General features: G+C 38.2%; 1 protein-coding gene across 2 annotated transcripts in view; it reads left to right on the top strand.

Moving 5' to 3' along the window:
* EFEMP1 (EGF containing fibulin extracellular matrix protein 1) overlaps positions 1-22680 on the top strand; it is a 59880-nt gene extending 37200 nt beyond the window's left edge. For both annotated transcript variants that reach the window (XM_032410952.1, XM_032410954.1), the window contains 7 exons: positions 5981-6103; positions 9854-9973; positions 10944-11063; positions 12167-12286; positions 16154-16277; positions 16361-16556; positions 21108-22680. In XM_032410952.1, coding sequence (XP_032266843.1) covers positions 5981-6103; positions 9854-9973; positions 10944-11063; positions 12167-12286; positions 16154-16277; positions 16361-16556; positions 21108-21269 — 965 coding nt within the window. In that variant the 3' untranslated portion in view covers positions 21270-22680. The remainder of the gene's footprint in view (positions 1-5980; positions 6104-9853; positions 9974-10943; positions 11064-12166; positions 12287-16153; positions 16278-16360; positions 16557-21107) is intronic.
* Positions 22681-27178: the final 4498 nt, after the last annotated feature.

Genomic DNA, 27178 nt, shown 5'->3' on the forward strand with positions numbered 1-27178 from the left:
AAGAAAGAAAGAAAGAAAGAAAGAAAGAAAGAAAGAAAGAAAGAAAGAAAAAGAAAGAAAGAAAAGAAAGGAAGGAAGGTGGGGAGAGGGAAGGGAAGGGAAGGAGAGGGGAAGGGAAGGGAGGGGAAGGGAAGAAGAGGGGAAGGGAGGGGAGGGAAGGGAAGGGAAGGCGCTAGGAATAAAGTAGCTCCTTCTCACAGCAAACATGAAGCCCTGACCTCTTTTTTTTCTACTTTACTCCATTTATGAGATTAAATTAGTATGGTTGCAGAAGATATAAGATTGTAAATTCACCCAGATGAAGAAATAGCAACTTGAATTTAACCGCTGCCTTTGCTTTAACCACAGGAGTTCAAAGGACAGTGCCATCAAGTAATATTCACAAAGCATGCACAGTGCTCCCCACAGAACTAGTAAAGATGTGGCTATTTTACTCTAAGGGTTACAATCTGGAAACAAAAAGATATATTTTGAAGATTCTGAACTCTTAAAAAAAAATCCATGCATTATTAAGGGTGGACAGTCTATTTTATAGATGGAGAAACAGAGAAAAAGAATTGATTCCATGGTCCTAGATCACCTGGGCAGTGACAGATGCAAAATCACTTCAGTCTCTTCCTCCTATTTCAGTGTGTTCTCTCATCACTGGGCAGTGGTGGATTATTCCAAAGTAGTTATGAATTATTCCTTAAACCTAAAGCACAAAGTTTAAATGGTAATCTAAAGCATTTAAGGTACAGAAAATGTTTGCCCATGAAAACACACTCAATGTCCATGTCGTGGTAAGTTATCAAATTATGAAGAGAACATTGCAGAGATTAAAATGTTGCATAAGAGAGAGAAAGCAGCATGAGTCAGGGGTTTGGGAAATATGAGTCAGAATGACGGGAAGGAGCCAAAAACATAGAGAATGCGGGCCTAAGCAGGGACTTAATGGACACCACAGAGATGTGGACACAGTTGCCTCCATTAACTTTTGAGAGGAAACCAAGTATGCAGTCCCATAGACTGGGGGTCCGCATGATAAAGAGGCTAGGAGTAAGAGCCGAGCAAAGATCAGACTGCATTATTTGAAGCAATAATGGTGCCAAAGTCAGCAAGAAAGGGACCTACAACAGTATAAATCACTAGGAGGGAGAGTGTGGGCACATTTTTGAAAAATGAGGGAATCACCAAATACTGCCCTTAGCTATTCTTGATGCATTAGAATGATGAAATGTGAGTTGATTTACGTGTTGTGATATTTTAGGAAGCACACTCTATTATTTTGTTCTCTGGCTATGTTTACATTAGGCTGTGTCTACATAGTTCAGAGCTGCTCCCCGTGATGTCCAATTCAAATTCCAATCCCACTTTGAGGCCCTGAATTTTTGCTTAGGATTTGCGCTACCACTTTATGAGCACCTTCAAGCAGGCACCGCAGCGGGCTCCTCACACACAGCCCCTCCAGCCATGCTGACTCCAACTGCCTTGCAGACCACTTGTTTCATTGGAGGTTTTCTAATGCGAGCCTGCCTCCTGCCTAGAAATAGCCTCCTCACCTTCTTCAAAACGCAGCTCAAAACTCCCCTGGCCCAGCAAACCTTCTACAGCCACCCACCTCCGATGCTGCCTTATGCCTCCTAGTTTCTGCACTTCTCAACAACTTTGCTTTCCTACAGTTTCCGTGTGCTGACATCTTGCTGGTTTTGCTGTTTCTCACATCTTGCCTGTCACCCTTCCAGTGATTAGTTCCATAAGATAAAACACTGATCCTACGTCCTTCAAACTCTAGGCATGGGTTCCAGCAAACGATTATCATTCATTCATCCATTTATTGAACAAACAGAAACCCACGATGTTTCATGCACTCTGCTAGGCATTAGGAATACAGGAAAAAGTAAGACGTAGACCCCATCCTCAAAGAGTTTGGGGCTAGGGCCCAGGGAATGTGTTAACTGATTGCTTAAGAACTGTGAGCTTCACTGTCAAGGATAAATTATAGATAGTTTAAAAGCAAAACAAAAACTCCTCTCCCAGAGTACTTTTTCCTAGATTACCAAGAAAATCATGGCTGACCTGAGTCGTTTCCCTTATGAATAAAGCAGTGCTTTTGCCATTTGAGATACTTCCACCACAGAGGCCTTTCATAAATGAAAAGTCTGGGAAACCAGGTCTTCTGATATACCAGCATAGGAATGGATATTCTTCGAGTCTCTGACATAGATGTATGTTTTAGTGACTTACCACGTTAATTTTCTGATGTTTAAGACAAATAGAAATGCATACAAGTAGAAAAGGAAAGCGTAGAGGCAGCTGGCTGGCTCAGTCAGTAGGGCGAGCGACTCTTGATCTCAGGGTTGTGGGTTTGAGCCCCCCATGTTGGGTGTAGAGATTACTTAAAAAAATAAAACCTTTAGAAAAAAGTGTAAGAGACTTTAACAATGCATAACAATTCTTACATGACTTTCTCATATGACATATGCTTTGTGAGTAAATAATAACAGGGTCTCAAAGTACAACTTTTAAAATAATAAAATTGTGTTATTTGAATAATGGTATGAATTGACAGTATAATCGAAGATCGTTCAAAGAGATCCTATCTGTCTATGTGTTCTTCAGCATTAGATAAACTGCTAAGAGCGAAGGAGAAGATAAATCATCTCAGCTTGAGTTGGAGAAGCTGTAAATGAAAATGTAGTCAGTTCATTTCCTAGCAGATCCAGCTCTAGGTATATGACAGAGCATGCATTCAACTCCTTTGGAATAATTTCTTGAAGGGGATTTCATGCAGTTGTGTTTTACTGAATTTCAGGAAGTTTCCCATCTGAAAGAATTAAAAATTAAAGTGAGTCCAAGTATGTACAAAGTGTGTTAAAAATATCACCAGTGTTAGGTGCGGTGAGTCCTATTGCAGTTTTGTTTGTTTGTTTGTTTGTTTGTTTTGATAGAGAAAGGAAAAGAATACAGTGGCATGGGGGCAGTGGTATTTTTTTTTTTTTTTAAGATTTTATTTATCTATTTGACAGAGACAGAGATAGCGACAACAGGAACACAAGCAGGGGGAGTGGGAGAGGGAGAAGCAGGCTTCCTGCTGAGCAGGGAGCCCGATGCGGGGCTCGATCCCAGGACCCTGGGATCATGACCTGAGCCGAAGGCAGACGCTTAACGACTGAGCCACCCAGGCGCCCCAGTGGTATTTTTTTTATTATTAAATTATTTTAACTCACCTAATATTTTTACTCAATAATCTTTCTCAGAAGGTCAGCGGACCTTGTTCTTAAGAAGGGGTAGGTCCAGGTAGCACAATTTTTACATTTAAAACCTATTTAATGATATATTAAGTCCACTAGAAATATTAGCCTATTTATCAAAGAGCCTTAGAAGTGAACAAGAAAGTAAGAAGGAAATTGTAGGGCATTGGGAATGTGATGAGGTGGAGGCGGTTTGCAGAGAGGTCTCAGAAAGAAAAGCCGCAGTCACCGGTGAGGCCTCCCTTAGAACATGCAGCAGCCGGCCCCAGTCCTTGATCTTCTGCCCACATGTACTGAGGAAACTTGCCACATCTGAGTCTCACATTTCGGTATCTCTCAGGGCTGTTATCACTGCAAATGTTGGCAGATGCTCTTGACATAAAACAATAGGAATTCTGCTGTCATTTCTGCATTAGCGAGTCATAAAGCTCTGAAAGAAACCCCAGTAGAAATGTTTTCATCAAGTGCATATGAGAATATAATAAAAGACACAAAAAAGAGCAGATAATTTCAAAGCAAGACCGTGGCACCTCTGCATAGTACCTTAAAAGGACAGAGTTGGAATCACTGATTTGAAAATAATGATGATGACAATGGATGTCAAAACAAAAATAAAAAACAATAACACAAAAAGTTCACCACAACTTTAAAACCAGGTTCAAAGAATTATGTTAAGTAGATGCTTTTATAGGGTATTATCCAATAAATGGCCATACATCCCTCGAGTATTTCTCATCTCCCCTCCTTCTTTCTTTTGGAAAAAATCTCTGTTATCGTTCCAAGCCGATATCTGAGGACAACTCTCTTACAACAGGAACCTCCTACGTTCTTACATTGGTGGAGTGAGTGCATCAGCTCTCCCTGGAAATAGAGAGAGTTGAAAGGCAACACAGCAGGAACCACTCTCTGAGCGTCTTTAGGAGAAGGCAGGAATTGAGGAATACATTCTAATTACTGATGGCTCATCGTTTGTATTGAATTTTAGCCCACTGTTTGTTCCAAAGCACCACCCTGGGTTTACCACAGTGATGATCTAAGGCTCTCAGTTTCTATGCAAAATTTGTCATCTAGGAATTCCAAGTTTGATAAAATTTTTTAACAAAGCTTAGACTCTTCAGTTGTTGAAGAATGCCAAAATCACATAATCTTCTTAACTCACCTATTTAACTTCATAATGGGAGAGAGTTAATTGAATGCGAAGGTAATGTTGAAAAGGCAAAATTAAATTTCACTTATAAATTACTGTAATATGAATGCACACGCACAAATTCACATCACACTTTGATCCCAAAGAAATTCATTATAACAGATTCAATATATTATGACTGAGCATTTTTTACTTTTCTGAAACTATAATCTAGCTACTCCTTAGGGCACATTTAGTAAATTATAGAACTGCTTTGGGGAAATACCTTTTTTAAACTGAAATGAAATGCTTTGGGAAAATAGGTATTTTAAACTACACCAGTTTTATCTCTCCTAGAGGAATATGAACAGGTTGAATCCTTTGCATTTTGAAATTTGCAATGAAAGAGGGTTTTTTTTTAAGATTTTATTTATTTATTTGAGCGAGAAAGAGAGCACGAGCAGGGGGGTGGAGGGGCAGAGGGAGAGGGAGAGGCAGGCTCCCAGCTAAGGGAGCCCGATATAGCTGTATCCCAGGACCCGGGGATCATGACCTGAGCTGAAGGCAGATGCTTAACTGACTGAGCCACCCAGGGGCCCCAAAAAGGGTTTTTTTAAAAAGATTTACTTATTTGAGAGAGAGAGAGGGCATGCTGGGGGGAGGGGCAATTTGAGAGAGAGAGAGGGCATGCTGGGGGGAGGGGCAAAAGGAGAGAGCGAGAGAATCTCAAGCAGACTCCGCACTGAACGTGGAGCCTGACACAGGGCTCCATCCCACGACCCTGAGATCATGACATGAGCCCAAATCAAGAGTCAGATGCTCAACCAGCTGAGCCACACAGGCATCGCTGCAATTAAAGTTAAAAAAAAAAAGGCAACAGGAAATGTACAGTATTAAAGTTTGATTTATATCTGGTTACTGAACAGATCTTTAGAGACTTGTCAACATAAATGATCTCAAATACAATATGTTGGGTAGAAGTATTATACAATTTATTTACACTAAAACACACAAAACAGCACTGTATATTCTAACAGATGCACTGTTTAGTCTAATGGATGGATGTATAATAAAAGTATAAAACCATTTCAGGGAAAGATTCACACCTACCAGCATAGTGGTAGGTGGGTGGGTAAAGAGATGAGAATACAGTAAGGCTTTAGCTATGTCTCAAATGTTTCATTTCTGGAAATAAAGTGAGCCGAGACAAGCATGGGTTAATGTTAGCATGTGTTAAATCTGAGTGGTACACACCAGCACCTATGAAATTATTTTCTGAACGCTTGAAATCATTTATCATTTTAAACATTTCTAATATAATAATATTACAGAGTATTGTTTTAAGAATAAAGTAAAAAACTTTATTTCTTAAAAAAAAAGTATGATGACAATTCAACATAGGGAATGTAGTTCATGGTACTGCAATAGTATCATTGTATGGTGACAGATGGTAGCTAGACTTGCGGTGAGTATAACGTAATGTATAGAGTTGTTGAACCACTATGTTGTACATCTGAATGTCACTTATGTGTCAACTATACTTCTTCGGGTTTTTTTTAAATGGAGGAAATAGTAACATCTGCACAACCAACTCAAACTCTGTGCTGGATATCTTTACCAGACATAGACGAGTGCACTGCAGGGACTCACAACTGTAGAGCCGACCAAGTGTGCATCAATTTACGAGGCTCCTTCGCCTGTCAGTGCCCTCCAGGGTATCAGAAGCGAGGAGAGCAGTGTGTAGGTAAGTACAGCAGAGCAGTGAGCAAAATCCTGGTCCTAAACCTCTTACTTGTTTAAACCTCAGTCATTCAAAACAAAGCACTCATATTTATTTGGAGAATGATAGCTAACAACTGCTTATTCTTTCATTGACTCCTGATCCATTTTCCACATTAACAAGAGCTAACCTTAAAGGGTGAGCATATTCTGGATATCAAAGTGTTGGCTACATGTTAGACTAAGCAAAAGCAAAAATTTGGAGTATGAATGGGACCACAAAAGCAACCAAGAAAATAATTTTAAATTAGCTATTTGGGGGCCATAGCACCGAAACATTGATGAGGTGACCTTCATTCACTGGTTCATAAAATAGCATAGCTTATAGGACACATGGTGAGGTTCAAATCCCAGCTCTACCGCTAATTCACTTTGAGGCTTTAGACAGGAGCTCATATATGGGAGTGATTAGAGCTGCGACAAGTCCTGGGTGGAATAGCTGTGTGCTATCATTGTGTGATGAGTTAAGAGACATGCACTAAACATTCGTTATGTTGCACATTGGTGCAGTGCTGGGAATGCAAAGCCAAGTACAGCATGTGCCTCTACTTGAGAGCTCTACTTAAGCTATCTGAGGGCAGGAGCCGGGTCTGGTTTGTGTCACTGCTGTCTCCCCAGACCTGAAAAGTGCCTGCCAAGTAGATGCTCTGTGCATTGTTTTTTATAATGACTAGAAGTATACAGTATGAGGATACTGACTGGCAAATGAGAAGTAAACAGTAAAAGTAAATGTGTTCTGGGTTCAGCCATGAGGTCCAGCACTAGGAGTAAAACTTTGTTACTGACTCCCTATGTCAATTGTGTTCATATGATATTGATAGTGATTTACATACCACCTTTTAACATACATCAGTGAAGAATCCTTGTTACCTCTTTGGAACAGAGGATAAGAATGTGGGGACAGGAAGCTAGCATTAATTTTCACCTGAGAATGTCCGCTGTTGATGTCAGGATGTCAACACTGAGCTCCTCAAGGGCCCTGGCCCAGTCCTGCCCGCCACGGAGCTATGCCCAGGTTTTGGGGTAAGTGCCCAGCCTCTGAGGAAGGCCCAGGCTTTGTGTGACTGAAGCTGTGATGCAGGAGAAGATTGTATAGAAAACTCCACAGGCACCAAAGTTTTGCCTGATGGATTAGTCAGGAAAATAAACAATTGAGGGTATAAAAGGTACAGAAAAAGAACTAACTCAACCTACTATGGGAAAAATTAAAGGGAATAAAATGTATGATTACAACCCTATATGATATGGCAGGGGGAAACGTTCTTAAATTCAGATCTAATCATGTGGCTTCCCTGCTGTTCCCCTCACCCACAGAACCAACTCCACATTCGTCAACAGAGCATATAAGGTCTTCTTCCATCAGATCCTTGCCCAGCTCTGTTGTATCAACACCCTTCTCTCCCCAAAATATTATACTTCAGCCTTGTTCACTAGTTACATTTCCCCACATACATCACACAGTGTTGCACTTTAGTGCCTCTACATAAGCTCTTTCAGCACCAGGAACGTGCAGCCCTGGCAAACTCCTATTCAATTTCAAATCCCAGCTCAGGGTCACTTCATCTGGGAAGTCTTCCATGATTTACCTAGACATGATTAGTTACTCCCTCCTCTATGTCACTACTTCTCAAACCTTGATGAGTCTTTTTTTTTTTTGTAAATTTCTAGTCTGTTGCAGATTGATACTACTATAAAGTACAATAAAAAAATGTTGTGGTAACACAAATTGCTATTCCTAAACACATATTCTCAATTTTTCTCAATTTCTGTACTTATTTGTTGCAGACTGGTCCAAATAGTCCATGGACTAACAGTGGTCAGCAGGTCACACCTTGAGTAGAATGGGCTCTTTCTGTCCCTTGTACAGCTTTCTACTGTTGATCTTACCATTCCATGCAATAATATGTTTTCATGCCTTTCTTCCATGCTAGACAGGGTATACTGTATGTATTTATGATCATTATAAAATGTAGTGCCAAACACAATGCTTGGAAATAACAATGATTCAATGGATGTTCACTGGTTAAGAAGACATGCATCATTTATTCATCAAGTATTTACTGAGGGCTGACCATGTACCAGATACTGTTCTAAGTGCTGGGCCTTCATGGTGAACAAACACATTTTACAGAATCACGTCCCTCATGGAGCTATTAGAAGGGACCATTTATACAAATTCGCTGTCAATACTGGCACCTGGCTATAATATGGTATACTAGGAAGAACTATGCTAAAATTGCTTTTAATTAGTATAAAGTCTACACTCATTGAACTAATGTTTATCAAGCACCTACTATGCCAGACCCTGTTCCAGGTATTAAGCACAAAGCAGTGAACAGACAAAAAATATTCTACCTTCACCTGAAGAGGAAACAGGTCTTATTTGCCATGCATTATAGTGAGGGAGATAGATAAGAAGCAAATAAACACATAACACAATGTGAAGGAGTGTCAATGACTACAAAGAAATATAAAGCAGAAAAAGGGACAGATGGGACAGAAGAAGCCATTTTATATAGATGGACAGAGATGGCCTCCCTGAGGTGACATTTGAGCAGACACCTCAATAAATGAGGTGGAAAGCCATGTCAATGTCATTACCTTTTATTTCAATATTCAAGTGAAATCAAATCTATTTTGCAGCCTATTAATAATAGCTGCCATTTATTTTTACCTGTTTTTTGCAAGGAAGTTTGCCTATATAATTTCATGTTATCCTCCCAACAAGTCCACCACATTGTTGTATTATCACTTACAGAAGAGGAAATGAAGCTCTGAGAGGTTAAGACCATGCTAGTAAGTGCCAGAACAAAGATTCATCTCAGGTTATCCTGAGGCCACTTGAGCATACTGCCTCCCACAGTTTTAGTCAGAAGAACTCAGCATAAAGTATTGTTTTCTTTTCGTTTTCTACCATAAGGTAGTGTCACTACAGTCTTACATTTACATGCATAATTATTATTTTAAATTACACACTCCATGTTAGAGTTGTCACAAAGTGTAGAGTTAATGAAATTTTATTATGCTTCTAAGATGTTAATTAATCCTACCCCGCAAGTTCTCAACTGACCATTTTATTGTTGGAAATATTTATCTGAGAAGAACACAGCCTGGAACACTTCATCAGAGTGTCAGAGGGCACTCTCAAGAGGTAATTTGTTTAGCATCCTACTCCTTCCACAGTGTTCTTTCATTTGGTTCTCACAGAAACTTCATAAGATACACATAGCAAGCATTACTATCCACATTTTACAAAAGAAAAAACCAAGATGCCAAACATTTATGTGACTTGGCCAACGTCATCAGCCGAGCGGCAGACCACGCCTCCTTTCTCTTAGTTTTATGTTACATCAGTCGATTCTTCCATAGCCCTTTTTTACTTCTGTCATTACAGATAATCTTTTAGATGCCCAAACTGACATATATATTCTCATATATATGTGAAATAGTCTTCATTGCTTTTCTGTCTTTAAATCTCAACCCACTCAACCAGCCTTATGGAGTCTTTATTTTTAACATCTCACTCAACTGCAGAACGCAAACCAAAGTATATTTTTTAAAAAATAAACCCTAATTCAAAAAGAGAGAGAGAATTACTTTTAAAATGAGATTTTTCTCCAGCTAGGTTTTCTAGATAATGTTCTGCTGAGAACTAAAGAGCTAACAGCTATGGATAGTCAATAACCTGGTTCTCTTTGTGTGCCTGATAACCCAGACATAGATGAATGCACCATCCCTCCATATTGCCACCAAAGATGCGTGAATACACCGGGATCATTCTATTGCCAGTGCAGTCCTGGGTTTCAGTTGGCCGCAAACAACTATACCTGTGTAGGTAAGATTTGGGGAAACTGCCATACTGACGGATTTCTGTCTTCAAAACAAACATCAGGGCATGTTGCAGTATTTCCAGTTTTCTGTGCTCTTGAGTGAACTGGCATTATCTTCCCTGCATAAAGCTGAAAAGACAATAACTAATCTGTTTCTTAAAACACATCAAGATGTGAATGGAAAACTTTGTTAACCTTGGTGTTACTTCTTCTCTGTGGGTGTATCAAAGATATAAAAAACTACAGATCAATTGATATACACACACCAATTAGTCAACAGTGTGTGATATAAATCCTGAAGGTGCCAATGGGTTACTGTAAGTTCAAGTACATAAATTTCCACTGAAAGTGCATCTGATTTTTACATGCTTCTTCTCCCCTTTCAGAATGCAGTGTCACGGCACACAATCTTAAGATTGGCATGACATGGAAAGAATCTAGTGCAGGAAAAATGCCTTTTCACAATATTTTCAGTGCCTTAGAGCATTGCAAAACTCTGTATGGGTCTCAAAGGCTTATGTTATAATTGTAATGGAATTTAACAGAACCCATTTAAAAAGTAATAAATAGCACAGATAAATCTTCACCACAGCATGCTGAGAGACCGTATCAGTATGAATGTCTTATATCAATTATTTATGGACTTGGCACTTTGCATCTGAACAACTATAAAAGAACATAGATACTGGAATGTATATTTATTAGAATCATTAAATTCTTTTGGAAAAATTCATCAAACACAAAACTGTCATTCCCAGAAAGAAATATTATGGTATTTCTAAAAGAAGTGCATGACAGACGTTTGAAGTTATTCCAACAAATATGAAACCTGAATGGATGTTCTCCAGTGAGCTTCTGCAGGGCAAAGAATCCAATCCGGGAATCATTCACTTATCATTAGATGGCATAGGTACAAAAGAGCAAGGATATGTTTTAAGACATAGATATATAAATATATATAATGTTTCCTCTCAGATATAAATGAATGTGACGCTAGCAATCAATGTGCTCAGCAATGCTACAATATTCTCGGTTCATTCATCTGTCAGTGCAATCAAGGATATGAGCTGAGCAGTGACCGGCTCAACTGTGAAGGTAAAATATTTTCCAATAATTTGTAATAACAGTTCAGTCTGAATAATTGCTGTTGCTTTATCCAATTATGTCTGTTTATGAAAACAAATTTTTAACCATGGGAATTCTATTTTAAAATCCAGTTAATTAAGTTCAATTATAACATTGGCTTTTTAGTATGTTATCAAGAGAAAGGAGAAGGAACAAAATAACTGAAATATTAGATTAAGACTGGGTCTAATAATTAGAAGGAGTGTTCTATTGTTTTGCTTCCCAAAGTGATCTGATGGCCAGCAGCAATGACACCTCCTTGTCTCTACTTGGGAGAAATACAGATCTCAGACCCCAGACCAGACCTCTGAGTCAGATGCTGCATTTAACAAGAATCCCAGGTGACTGGTATGCACATTTAAATTTGAAGAGAGCTAATTACATGTCAGAAACATTAGAATATAGACCAAGAGACCTGTCCTCTAGTCTTTTTCCCACCACTGTGTGATTTGGACACATTTCTTAAGTTGCCTGGGTTTCACTTTCCACATAAGTAAAAAGAGGGCCATTTAATTGGAAGGATGACCTTCAGAGTCCATTGCCCATGCATGTTCCACTGTGCAATTCAGAAGGCATAAGACATCCTGAGGGGAATGCCATTGACACTTGGGGCCTCCCAGCTTTACTTGGGGCCACAAAGCTCATACCCCACCCCCAGAGAGACCTCATATCATGCCACTATGCTCAAAACCAAAAGGGGCTGGCTCTGGAGAGCTGCCTCTGCCCTTCTGAGCAAACTATAAGGACATCACCATTGAGAAATGCAAAGCATTCTTCCCCTGAATTCCCAGTTCATTCAGTCTGCTCAGTCGGTATGGTTAGGTCTGAGATTCACCAAACTCTCAGCAATGATTGAGGTAAACTGATGGTAAGAAAAACTCTTTGTGTGGTGAAGTTCTAAAGGAAATGAGCTGATATTGTAGAATGTTCCCCTGAGCTTCTTACAAAGTATTATATTTCTGTTTTAGAGTTTGTAGCATTTTTACCCTCTTACCTTACCTTTAAAAATATTACCAAAGTAGTGACCTGTAAGTTTTTCAACTCTGTGTCCCTGCTCTTGTCTGATTCAACAGACATTGATGAATGCAGAACCTCAAGCTACCTGTGTCAGTATCAATGTGTCAATGAACCTGGGAAATTCTCGTGTATGTGTCCCCAGGGATACCAAGTGGTGAGAAGTAGAACCTGTCAGGGTGAGTTTATTGTTTTCATATCTGTTAAGTGTTCATTTTTAACCAGAAAAATAGCAGGGAGAAAGTTACAGGATCCTCTACCATAGACTTTCATTTTTTCCCTCTTGAATAAAATCTGAGCTCTTTTTTCCCTTGTTCATCATGCAATATGCATATCTCATAAAAAGGGTATTCAGTTAACACTGACTTTTTTAAAACTTAAAGTAATTGTTTTTCTTTCTTAAGATATAAATAATTTTAATAAAATAATGATATCTCTTCTACATAGCCTACATAATCTCTATGATATACATCTTCTAATCACCTGCCCCAAAAGATTCAATTATTAAAATATTTCACCGTGAGTTTGAGTCTAGAGAATAAACTTAATATATGGGTTAGGCAAACCTTAAACCAGTCTCTTATCCTCTAAAACACCAAGATTATGAATTGGGCAGTAATTTAGGTGCTGATAAAATCAGCCTCATGTGTATTAAAATGTGCTTGAATTCTTCAGCAAAAAAACCCATTGATCCCAAAATAGCTAATATCCTAGGGTCCAGTTTTAAAATAAACTCAGGTGATCTTCATACCTACACACCTCCAATGGTACATGTAGTTTCAAATTTCTTTAACAGGGAAAAGTCTGCTCAGATAAAAACCATAAGTATAGATAATCCTAGAAAAGCTAGTATAGAGACTTAAAGTTTACATAAAGCAGTGAAGGGGTGGGGAAGAAATGACTGAACTTGAAGACAGAAAATTTGTTTGAGTCCTAGCTGTACTGCCTTCTATCTGTACTGCCTTCTATCTGTACAGTCTTGAACAGATTATCAAATGTCTCTAAGCCTCAGCTTTCTCATTTGGAAAAGGGAGTTGTGAGCATGAAATGAGATAACATACATAAAAATTATTTGTAAACTAAAAAGGCTTACAATCCAAGACATTTTCATAAAATCTACTTAGCCATGTAAGTGACTAGTAGCAAATCTGTCCTAGATAGTCCTCTTTAATCAGAACTGAGAAAGGACATACAAGGGCAGTAAAATCTTTTAAGAAAGGAAAAAATCAAGGAAAGGAGACACTAGGGATTCGCAGTCTATATCATGATTTTACAGGAGAATATTAACTCAGAGGAACACCCAGGACCTGGGATTTTATAGTATGCATATGATCATTCAACTAGACTCCAACCACTAAGTATGAGCATAATCAGAATGCCATTCATTGCACAATGAACACCTTTATACCCCTTTCTAGGTTCCTAGAGGCTCTAATGTTAATTGTGGAAAAACATTGCATTCTGATGATTTTACTTTCTGAAGCCTGAGACTTTTAACATGAATATTACATGGAGGAAAATGTTAGCCAGTGGGATATCTTAACCAATTTCCCTGGAGTCCTTCAGATAAATGTCTATGTGTTTTTGATCATAAATGGATTTGGTACTCAGCAAAGGACAGAAGTAAATTAACATACAGTGGAATCTTACCTGCCTACTCTATGTATATGGAAACATATCTGTTACAATTAAAGGTGAAAAATGTACTGGAATTGCAAATAAGGGATTCATGAGTGTTATATCTTGAAGATATGCAGCTCCAGAATGTTTGGTTAAGCCAAAACATTTTTTATGAGAGAGACTTAACATTCTTTTAAGGTACAAAGCAATTGGTTTTCTCCACTAAAATCATCTCTTCCCAACCTCATCTATAGACTAAAGTAAAAACAAAAGAGTATGGATTCTTACCTTTACCCAAAAGGCTTATTTTGAGGATGAAATAACTGTTCTCATTTCCACAACCTTGCAAAAATGAGAACTCTGTGTGTGTTTGGGTGGGGTGGAGGCCACAAAGGAGACAGACAGAGAAACAGAGACAGAGAGAGAATACATATACACACAGACACACATTCATCAAATATTTTAATACTATTAATAATTCCTGAAAAACATTCCAGAATGATTAAGATATTGATTATGCTAGGCTCTAAGTTAATGGAAGTAATAAATGAAATTATTACATAAAGTTTCCTTTTGCCATTTTTGGTATCCATATAACAAACCAGTCTTAGTTTTCCTTGTAGCTAACAGCATCTTTATTTTTCAGAGAAGTGAAGAATATTGAAAGGACAAGTCACTTATGATTTCTTCTAAGGGATCTAAATTCTTTCTTTAGCCATAGCCAGTCCAAAAGAAGATACTTTGTATAACTGACTCTTGGAAACTCTTAGAAACTTTTCCAGTCTCCCCTTGGGTTCCAGATAGCTTTGACCAGTTTGGAAGCTAAAAGAAAATTTTTTACCTCCAAGGACAAGGCATGGAATTATTCTCATTTAGAGGATGTGTAGTACCTTACAGTGGAAACATGCCTGTCACTACCTGTATGAACTTGAGCCACTTACTTAAACCCTTATTTGTTTTTCCTCCAAGTCAAGTAGAGATAATATCTTTCTCATCTATGTCTACATGATTTGTGTGAAGAGCAACTTAGTTTATTTTAATATTTCTTAAAAGCCAGGTGCCCCTGAGTGCATTAATGCTAGGTGATAAAGGGATATAAAGATGAATACTGTAGTCCTGCTCTAATGGGGTTTATAAGCTAATAGAAGGGTTAAGACAAACATGCAGATTTCAGTAATGCAAAGCAGAGAGCAATAAAGACTCCCCCCAAAAAAGAACATGGGGTGTGAGAATTCTGATAGGAAAAACAGATTCAACCCCAGCAACTCGCCCATTTCTGGCTTGCAGCAGGGATTTAGTAAATTACTTATGGAAGAAGTAAATTAATGAATGAAAGTATTTGGTTATGAGGCAGAAGGATTCAGAAAAGGCTTATAATGGATAAAATCAAAATCATTATTCAAATGTAAAGGGAGGTAGACATAGCTAGGGATGTAAATATTAATAGAATTTTCATTGTTGTTGTTCTAGTAGTAAATATAATGGCTCTCTAGTGGAAGTGTTCTCTCAGATGTCATCTGGAGGCTCCTAATTCCCAAATCCGAAACCAGTCCTTGTCCAGCCTGGCCTTCTCACAGCACTCTTTTTCTGGGACTCTCTGCCCTTCTGGCTTCCTCACAGTGTCTTTTCCTGGCTTGCCTCTCATCACAGCCCCTGCTTTAATTCCCCTTCTTCCACACAGTCTCCAAATAGCTATGCCACCCAAGGTGGAACACATCCAGATAGATTCAGGTTGTATGGGGATCTGGGCTAAGTTTAATGTGCTTTTAGACACAAGACTGAGTAGGACCTGAGTTCATTGCATTTAATTGAGGACAGATGTAGCTGAGTCATTCCAGACAGATTAGTATGTGTCATTTTACGATATTTTTATCAAGCACCTATTGTTCGTTCATCTGTGGAATTCAAAGCCAAACGTTAGCCATTGACTGTGCTTATATAAAAGTGAAAGACACCAATTCTTGCCCTCGGGGAGATTGTAATTTAGTTAAGAATATAGATATGGCAATAGTTAATTATAAAATAAAATGGAATTAAATAAGAGATGGATAAGTGCCCTGGAAGATTAGAAGCAGAATAAATTCTGCCTGGAGGGTTAGAAGGCTGCAGGAAGGAAGAGGCATCTCAATTTGGCCTTGAAGTGTGCTGGTTAGATGGGATTTTCATGTTGGGGTGGGGAGGGCCTTCTAGGCTGGGAAAGCAGCAAGCAAAACCAATGGAGAGGGCATTTGACTGACTCAGGAGCTTCCAAGAGAGGTAAAGCCTAGAGGTGTGGTTTTGGTAAGCAAGGCATGAGGGCGGAGGAGACTTGATGCTCTGGACAGTGGATTAGACTGTCCCTAGGAAGCACAGCACAAGAAGTGAAGCTATGAAGTATTATACGATTTACTTAGATCGGTAAATTTTTTGACCCTATGTGTTTACAGATATAAATGAGTGTGAGACCACAAATGAATGTCGGGAAGATGAAATGTGTTGGAATTATCATGGCGGCTTCCGTTGTTACCCACGAAATCCTTGTCAAGATCCCTATGTTCTAACATCAGAGAAGTAAGAAAAATCAGAACTTTTGAAAGTGAGAACCTTCTGACTTCCCACGCTAAACTGGGAAATACTTTTGTTTTTTTCTGCAGCCGATGTGTTTGCCCAGTCTCAAGTGCGGTGTGCCGAGAACTTCCCCAGTCTATAGTCTACAAGTACATGAGCATCCGATCCGATAGGTCTGTGCCATCAGACATCTTCCAGATACAGGCCACAACCATTTATGCCAACACTATCAATACTTTTCGGATTAAATCTGGAAATGAAAATGGAGAGTTCTACCTAAGAGTGAGTAGTACCCTGAGGGCAGCTGTAGCTGTTGGGACAGATGCAAGTTTGCTGTGGTTTTGCAGTATTCACTTGGAAGGAAAGCTAACATTTAAGGAGTTTTTATGTGCAAGCATTGTGTAAGGTCTTCCTGTGTGCATTATCTCATTTAATCCTCTTGGTAACACTGTCAGATAGATACTAAATATTTCATCTCCCTTTTTACAGAACAGTGAGACTCAGATTTAGTAGCTTCTCTAAAGTCACTCAGATACCAAGTTGAAGACTCTAATGGAGTTGTGTGTGACCAGCAGAACACAAGCCAATGCACACATACACACACACTCCAAATAGATACCACCAATTAGTGATAGTTATTTAATTGTAAAAAAATAATTTCTGGAGAGCTTTTCAAAAACCATAAATTCCTTGTTGTTACATCTGCAAGATTATTTACATTCACACCAAAATTGAAAACTGGAAGTCCCTGAGCAATGACCCCAACCCCTTGCACCAAATGTGCCAGTAGTTGTACCCTTCTTGCAAACTTTAGGCAGATAATGTGAGGTCAACTTTGTGTTTTCCATTTATTTCATGCCTATATGAAATCTTTCTCTGAATTCTGCCATTTCTCTCTTCATGGATATCTTTGCTTCCCCGTGCCCCTGCCTCTCTTCCTTTAAACTGGTTCTTCGTACCCCCTCATCCTTCCAAGGGCTTCCAAGCAGGTCTCCCTGACTCCAGTGCCTCAGCCTTCCAGGCCCCAGACAACATCTCAGCAAGTTCATTTTAGGTGAAAATTCTGACATATTATAAATACGGCTCACCACTTCATGTGCAAATGATGGCACCCCACCAAGCCGTTTGCAGGGTTCCGGTAACTGTTTCACGCTAAGGATGTTATTCATCCAGTTACAATTTTCTCAAAACTCCTTTGGGCACTCTTCATTTTTAATCAAATTTTAAAGTCAGTATTTCATTTTAAGAACATGAAAAGTAATTGGGAAATTCATTCTCGTGGTAAAGTTTAGAGATTTTTAATGTTTACATGTTTATCCCGTTCTTTGATATATTAAGTTCCCTTCCAACTCCAGAATTATGTGATTCTGCTTCTTTGCCAGTAAATTAGAAATGATTAATTTCTCATGACCAACTTCTGAAGAGAAAAATCCAACCCAAAATCTATTTCTGTTCTTTTTTTCTAATAGCTAAGAATAAACTTCTTTAACATTTGATGCTTTAAATTTGAGATATATTAGATATTTGTAAGAAGTTTACTTTAAATGAATTTCACACAGTTCAGATAATACCAATTTAATAATTCTAGCCCAAACAAACAACATTATTTGTAACCCATGGCAATAAAATAGGTTCATCTCAAAATCTTTTTTAAAAATAGTTTTCCACTTTGAACTTTTAGCTATTATTTAAGAAAGTAAAATTTCTAGTAAAATCAACAAACGGTTAAGCAAAGTTCCAGCATGTTATTTTCCTTGCAATAAACATAGCACCGCAAAAGTTTTATGATTCATATCAGTGCATTTATCGACTTGATATTTTCAAATATAAATTCTCACAGTGTTTTTCTCAAGTAAAATCTTTTTTTTCCATGAATGATATAAAACATTGGCAATTTTGCTAATCCCAGAGTTAAATATTAAGTTATTTGAAACAAAAACTATTTGAAATAAAAAGTCATTTTAAGATTATTTCTTATCACATAATTCAAGAAGTACTTGGATTAAATCCTACAAAATTTTTCTACTGAAAATCCACTTGTGTAGAGGGCATTTGATGCATAAAAATCAATCATCAGGCCTTAATTAAGCACCCACTGTATGCTCAGCTCCATGCCAGGTGCATGTAATACATACTTCCTTATTTTAAAGAGCTTTAAATATTACGTGTGGCAAAAGTTAACATCTATGGGGGGGGGGGAAGGGAGCAATTTATGTTTAATTCCATGGTCCAAGACATCAAAGAATTAACGTTGGCTGGAACAGTTAAAGAAGGTTTCTTGATGGTCATGATACTGGACCTGATCTTTGAGGGATCCATAGAGTATAGAATTTTATTTATATTCCTTTTGGGAGAATACTGAGAAAACCCTCTTCCTTAGAAAAGAGGACATACTGTAAAGAAGTAGTACATAAAATTGAAGGTAGAATACCATCCTCCCCATCCATGCCACCCAGTATCTATGCCTTATTGAGCCTATTTTCTTCATAGCCCTTACCACCACTTTGCATAGTAGTCATTGGTCTATGTGTGTGGTCTACAGTGTGGGTGTAATGAGAGCAGACTTTACCTGTTTGTTCACTCTTCTATACTCAGCACAAGGAATATACCTGGCACCTAGCAGGTGCTCAAAAAAATATTTTTAAATGAATGAATTAATTCAAGTAGTGCCTTCAAGGTACTACTATTACCTTCAAGGGGCAAGCACCATGCTGGGTCCTGGATACACAACAGTGAATAAAACGAAGCCAATTCCTGCCCCAGTGGAGCTCATGGTCAAGACACAGAGCAAGTGCTCACAAGTATGCTGAATGTTACAACAGGGAGTTGCAAGTGCTCATGAGTGCCTACCAAGTCAACCGCTAAGAAGATAGGAGTGGTCTGGAAGCTTCTGAAAGAAGTGGACTTAAGCTGAAGACTGACAATTAAAGACTAGAAAATGGAAAGAGTAAAAAGCAGTCCAGTTGGTCTGAAAGTCCCAAGTGCTGCCAGTGGAGTGGCTTGAGAGGAGGCTGGCAAGATGAGCAGGACCTAGATCACAGAATGTCTTAAAGATCATATTAAGGTTTCAGGTAGAGGAGTTGCTATCAGATTTTCATGTTAAAAAAATGATGCCTGGCTCACTGCAGAGCCTGGATTGGAGTGGGACAAGAATAGAAGAGACCAGTTAGTAGTTCAAGAGAATGGGGTACTATGGTGGTAGCAGTGAGTCCAAAAACAGTGGACAGATTTATGAAGATATAGGAAGAACTACATGACTTGGTGAGTCATTTGCTATGGGAAGGTGGAGGGAGAGGAAGCACCAAAGGTAACTTCCAAAGATAAGTTTCTGTCTTGAGCAACAGTAAATGGTGGTGGTGCCATTTATTAAGATAGGGAAGAAGGAGCCAGTGTAGAGAGGAAGGTGAGTTCAGTCTGGACATCCTTTCAGTCTGGACCCTTCTTTTTCAGTAGGTGACCTCACCTCCTTCTCTTCTGAAACCACTGAGGCCAACAGATATGAATTACCTGAACTTCCCACTCACCCCCTACAAATTTAGGTTCGTGTGTCCTCCTTTTTACCTTCTCCCTTGAGTTTTCCAAAGATGAGCTTTCACTTCTGTCAATCAAGGCCAATTCGCCACCTGTACTCTTCCTTCCATCTCCTCTAGAATCTTCTTCCATCAAACTCCCATCTACCTCCTACATATTCAACTTGCCTCCCTGTAGATGTTGCCCTCTCTCTCTTCTCCTTCCCACCCAGGGTTCTTAAAACACAGCCTATAAACACAGTCTCTGAATTCTCACTTCCTAGTCACCCTTTTCTATCTTCTGTTCCCATTACCCTACTGAAGTTGCCCTGAAAAAAGCCACCAATGACATCCATACTGCTAACTCCAGAGGCCATTTTTCAGTTCCAGGCTCCTTCAGCCTCGCTTGCTACTCTGTTGGATACTGCTATCCATTCATCTGTTTCCCACTTAATCATCTGTTTCTTCTCAGCTTCCCTCAATGGCTTCTTCTCTGCCCACTCCTTAAATATTGGCCTCTCCCAGATCCAGTCTTATCACATATACCTTCTCTCCCTTGGTTTAAATATCCACCCATTGAAGTGACAGCTAAATCCTAATCCACTGTCTCTACACCTGCTTTCCTCTGGCATTCAGATTCAAACATCTACTAACCTGCCCCTCAACTCATCTCCCTCTACTCTCCAGCACCCATCACATTCTTCATCAAAATGAAACTGCATCCAGTTCTCCTGAACATACTTCTTTATAAAACTTTCAATTATCTTTGGTGACTCTCCTTAGACATTCAAAAGCCTCCCTTCAATGCTTCAAGGTCCCTTCTCTTTTTCCCTGTATTTTTGACTTTTATGTATCTTCACACATATCTACATAACCTCATGTATCTTAGCATTTGCTATGTTCTATTGAAGTTAACTATTTACATGTCTCTTCGCCTACTAGAATGTAAACAAATGCATAATGCTAAGAACAGAAAGGTGATAACTTTGTTTACCAGTTCAAAAATTATCAGATTCTCACCTGAACTACAGTCTCTATAAAGGCTGGTACGACTCAGTAAAAGTGAAGAGAAACATTAACAGAGAGGGATGAACAGAAAACACAGAACTATCAAAAAAGCAGGTCCCTGTAACTTGGAACTAATGACTATGTGTGGACAAGGGGAAAAGAACCAAGAAAGGTTGAAACCAAAAAGGAATTAAGTAGTGACTTTTATCCTACCCTCAAAATTCTTCCCCTAATTCTTATAGGACTAGGTATACTCACAATAGAAACTCCAATTCAAAAATTATTCTCTCCCTCCCTCTTTTTTCTTTTATTTTAGCAAACAAGTCCTGTAAGTGCAATGCTTGTGCTGGTGAAGTCGCTATCAGGACCAAGAGAATATATCGTGGACCTGGAGATGCTAACAGTCAACAGTATAGGAACCTTCCGCACAAGCTCAGTGTTAAGATTGACAATAATAGTGGGGCCATTTTCATTTTAGTCTTTTAAAAGAGTCCACTATAGGCATTTAAATCAGCCAAAGAATATTGATACAATAAAGCACTATTTTATTTATAGACGTATCTAGTACATCTACATCTATATGCTGTACACTCACCAATAATTCAAACAATTACACCATGGTATAAAGTGGGCATTTAATCTGTAAAGATTCAAAGTTTGTCTTTATTACTTTATGTAAATTAGACATTAATCCACTAAACTGGTCTTCTTCAAGAGAGCTAAGCATACTCTATTCAATGAAACTTGGATTCTTTTCTGTAAAAGTGGGACAAAGCAATGATTATCTTCTGTGGTGCTTAAGGAAACTTACTACAGCTCCACTGACAGTCTCATAAGGAGGCAACCATCATAACATTGAACAGCATGCAAGTTCAAGAATGAATTTTTTAACTGCTTTGTAAGAAAATGGAAAAAGTCAATAAAGATATATTTCTTTAGAAAATGAGGATCTACCATATTTGCGTTGGTTTTATTTTCATTATCAGTCTAAACACAGATTATTGTATAGTATGCTGGTTTCTGTTGAATATTTTAAATTTTGTCAGAAATTTTTTATTATGAATGTAAACAAAAAAGTAAGCAAAATTCTCAAAGTGAATAAGTTATCCATAGAATAATTATTATATTGAGAAATCTACAGAGAGGGATGAGAAAACAAATTCTTTTAAAACTATATTGGAATTGACCTGAAGAAGTAAATTCGGTGTGTTCATCAGTTCAAGCTGCTATAATAAAATACTATAGACTGGGTGGCTTATAAATGACAGAAATTTATTTCTCACAGCCTAGAGGCTGGAAGTCTAAGATCAAAGTGCCAGCATGGTCACGTTCTGGTGAGAGCTGTCCTCTGGGTTGCAGACTCGTATCTTCACATGGTAGAAAGAGAGCAAGAGTTCTCTTGGGGTCCTTTGTATAAGAGCACTAATCTCATTCATGAGGGCTCCACCCTTATGACCTAATTACCTCTCAAAGGCCTCAACTCATAATGCTATCACATTGGAAGTTAGAATTTCAACACTTGGGGAGGACACGAACATTCAATCTTTAACACTTGGTAAATGTAAGAACACCCCTGAATTCAGGTCTTCCACAAGATGTAGAACAAAATGAAGAAAAGGGATTGTACTGAGGAAGCTTTAGTTTCTGAATAAAATTAAAACTCTAAAACTTCACTTATAACTAAAATTCCTCATCTTTATATCTGATGCTCACAGAGGAAGAAAATGAGAACAGTTCTTATTCTTGGCATCCAGAGTGACCGTGAACTAAAGCAAATTGCCCTCCCTCTGAATTCAAAGAAAAGGTTTTATGTTTTATTTGTTTAAAGTATAACTGCTTCACTTTGATGTATCATATTTTTAAATAAAAATAAATATTCTTTTAGAGGATCACTCTATCTTTGAAGGTTTTTTTAAGTGCAACCAATGACAGTCAATATAATTTTGTCTAGGAAAAAATTAGTTATAGCTTCTACAGCAAGAACAACCATTTGATTTTTTTCTAATAGATAATCTAGGAGATGATGAAACAAAAAGACTGCTAAAATCATGCCACAAGAATGTGTGCAGCCAATTTTCTCTTACATCCAGTTTCAAAGCACATATGAATAACCTCTGACACCCAGGCAACCTCGACCCTGAAACAGGTGTTTCTCAAACTGTTGACTAAATGTGCAGTAATTGTCAAAAAGAAAGTTCACCAAGAAATCAAGAAACAAAACACAAACTTCTTGTGTGAACAGGGGATGGGCTTTTGTTATAGGGGAATAGAAACAGTGATGAGAGAACAGCTCTAACCAAGAGCCATATAAGGAAGCAGAATAAACAGCCAGCCACAACACAGCAGGACTGTTGAGTGTGTTACTGTCACTCCGTCCACATGATTACTTGCAGTCCAGATAAATTAAGGCTTGATCTAAACTTTTCTGTTTTTAATCAGTCTATTGGTTTTTCTACATATAGACACAGTTCTCAAGTCAGTGATGGGAATGGTGAGAGTTTAAAAAGAAAGTCTAAGACCTCTTCCAACAGATTTTTCACTCTTAAATAAGAAGGCAGTGTCTTATCTATAACTCTGGAGATGATTACAGAAGAAACAGAAATTTCTCTGAAATATTTATATATAAGCCCTGGCCCTCAACCTCCACCTCTAAGCATACATATATTATTATATAATTACATATTATTATATAATTATATGCTATGTATTATAGAATAATATATTTTGTTATATGTAAATATATATATAAATTACTATTTCTGTATTATATAATTAATATATAAAACATGTTATAATATACAATGATTTATAAACTGCATTTTTATAATTATATATCTATATATGTGACATATAGAAATTATTAACTGCAGGGGCGCCTATGTGGGGTAGTCGGTTAAGCGTCCAACTCTTGGTTTCAGCTCAGGTCATGATCTCAGGGTTGTGAGATCAAGTCCCATGTCCCATGTTGGGCTCCGTGCTCAGTGTGGAGTCTGCTTAAGACTGCCTCTCCCTCTCCCTCTGCCCCTCCTCCCTCTCTAAAATAAATAAATGAATCATAAAAGGGAAAGAAAAAAGGAACCAAAAGAAACCATTAACTATAGGCGAGATGGCTGCCCTTTCATCCCAAAGCCTAGCTCTATTCACAAATCATAGACAGATGGGAAGGGTTGATATAGTGAAATGTCACTGGTGCGATTCCTTTTTTATTAATTGTAAAATATACAATACAATTCATTTTAAAATGTACAACTAAGTGGCATTTAGTACATTACAATGTTATACAAATATGAACACTATCTAGTCCCATACCCATTATAAACCCTATATCCATTAGCAGTAATGCCTCATTCCCCAACCCACAAACTCTGGTAGGAGTTACCACTAATCTAGTTTCTGTCTCTGGATTTGCCTATTCTGGACATTTCATATACATAGAATCATACAATAGGTACCCTTTTGTGTCTGGCTTCTTTCACTTAGCATGGTATTTTCAAGTTTCAGCCATATTGTAGCATGTATCAGTACTTTGTTCCTTTTTATGACTGAATAATATTCCATAGTGTAGACATATCACACTTTATCCATTTGATGCTGGAAGGCCGGGTCCAAGGAACCAGAAGGGGGTCCACAGGACCAGCCAAGAGGGTCCTTGGCTTTGTGCAGGATGGAAATCAAATGTGAACCAGCAAGGAGTGAGAGCAGAGCTTACTGAAGACATAGAGAGAGCAGACACAGATGGAGTGTTTGGGAGACTCAGAAAGGAAAGGAGGGAGTCTGGTCTTTGCTTGGGGTTTGGAGGTTTTTATTGAGGATTGTGATTTGGTGTATGTGTCCTCTCAGGCATCCAGGAACCAGTTAGAACAAAGACAAGGACCGAGGTGTTATTCCTTGGAAGCAGGGGGTCATGGCGTCAAGATGTCTAGCTCCAATGGTGGTCTGGAATATGCATATGATGGCTTCATTTGGTCATTCTCACTCGGTCCCTCTTTAGATGTTATCTATTCCAAAGAAATCATTAACTGCTCGTTCCTTACAAGGAGGACATACACTATTTGCATTCTGAGGCATGTGTAAAGTGGGGGTGCAGGTCCTAGCAAGAATAAAAGTGGGAAAAGGAGAAAAAAGCAGATTTTTATGGAGTCCTTCAGTTTCCCTGTCTCACAGTCATCAGTTGATGGACATAAGTTGATATGTTGTTTCCACCTGCAATTCCTTTTTGTCTTACCTACAAAAAGGAAGCTGATTCCTAGATGATTCATCCACTAATTTCATGGCCTAAATCACCCATTTTTAGTTTCATTTTTAACTAAAAAAAAAATAGCAAGTAAAAAAAATATATTATTCATTCACAGAAGCAAAATCCTGGAAAGAGCTTTGGAAAGCTAACACATGAGTTCCCTTACAGGTACAACCATCCTTAGTAAACTTCAAAATCTCCTGTTCTCTTTTTAATGTAATTTGAAATTCAAAATAAACATCTTCACTAAAAACAAACCAAAGCAGTAAGACAAAGACCTGCTTTGTTTTCGAACTACACATGACTCCCTCTTCCCCTTCTCTATGAGAATCACTGATTTAAACCAGCTCCCATAGATGTTACAAGACAAATTCATCTCAGAATCATTATTCAGCAGCAAACATTTATTAAGCAACTTCTGTAGTAATCCCTTCCAACATTTAAGAGTGTGATGTAGTATAAAAGAATCAGTTCTAACATTAATCACTTGTGAGACTTAGCTTTTGGGGCCCTTGCTTTCTTTATCTATAAAACTGAGATATTGAAACAAGGAGCTTTTCCAGTTTTAACAACTGTAACTAATCCCTACGCCTAAGCTGCATTGAGAGATAAGGTAGCTCAATTTGCCAAATTTTTTAAAGCATCTGAGCATTCCTTGTATGCAGTGGCTATTGGGAAGCATTGGACATTGATAGAAGAGAAAACTCATAGTGCCTTCCCCAAAATAGGTCTTCATACTGTGGGTTCATTACTGCGGCCAAGGACAAATTTAGCTACAAATTTTTAAATTAAAATTCAAAATTATTTTTTTTTGCTATTCAATCTGTTAAATTATTCATGTTTTTGCTCCTTTTCACTGATACTGAAATATAAATACTCATGTTAAATTAAAAGTCATTTCGCCTTGTTTCACCAATGAAAAAAGTCCAGCCATGGGTTCCCACACTTCTAAACATGCATCCAGGGAAATATGTACATTCTTAGTAAGTCTCAGTAATGAGGCCACAACTAGTCATTTCCATCACTTCACCATTCTGTTACCATATCTGGGCTCAGAGACTTCCATGCTCTCTAACTGGACAGTTCCATTCTGACAGTGATTAGGAAAGGCCTCTTGGTTATTAAGACTGCTCCAAAAAAGAATAAGTTCCCTTGCAGCTGCCAAATTTCCCTCTTAAATAGTTTCATTAACAACTTGCAATCTCCACCCCCTCCAAACATAAAATCTCTTATTACATGCACTTCTTTTTAATAATAATGATAATAATAAACAATAACAGGATTTTAAATTTAGATGCCACTTAGGTCATCTTATTTTTAAGACTTGCTCAAGGTCACAGTTTGTTAAGCAACAGCGCTGTGCCTAGAATGCAGGTCTTCTGATTTAGATTAAGCTCATTTCATTGGCCGTACTCCAAATTTCAACACCAACAAGCAATCCCTTTCTTTCCTGCAAAGCGTCCACCCCAAATCGTGGACCAGCTTTGCTGATTGCCATGACCAGTTGTCACCACTGCTGTTACAGGCAATTGTGTTGAAATAACACAGATACCAACCTGATTCTGATTTACTTTCTTAAACTTTAGCTGATTTGTTCTCTTTAAAAACTCCAGAGAGGCAGAAGTCATCGTGTTACACAAAATACTCCTAAACTCTAGAAATTCAAAGTCAAGAACCAATCATGTAGACCTTACTATACTGGAGAGGACAGCAATTCCCAAAAGATAAAGTCTATTACTAAAGATCCAGATGTAGCTCTCTGCATGGGGGAGCTTTGAGAGCAACAGTGGTGAAGAGGGAATGAGGTTAACACTCTCCTGGTTCAGAAGCTGGGCCAAAAAGCTTACAGAGTCCTTCCTTCCATAGGATTAGTATAAAGTAAGGGGCTAGTGTAAAGATTACTGCCATTCCTTGACATTGGTTAATATTCATTAGGTTATTTCTGAACGAACAATGAACATCATCACCCAGAATAAGATAAGATGCCTCATTTTATTAACAACTCAGTCCTCAGTGGGGCTAAACATATTCTTTCACAATATGTTTAAGTAAAAATGGCAAAAACAAGTAGGGCTTTTAAAATTGTAATTTAAAAATATAAATATTGAAGGGTAGAAATCAGTTGGAAACCAATCCCCACATCTAATAAA

Source organism: Phoca vitulina, unplaced genomic scaffold (genome assembly GCF_004348235.1).
Source record: "Phoca vitulina isolate PV1807 unplaced genomic scaffold, GSC_HSeal_1.0 scaffold12, whole genome shotgun sequence".
Lineage (NCBI taxonomy): Eukaryota > Metazoa > Chordata > Mammalia > Carnivora > Phocidae > Phoca > Phoca vitulina.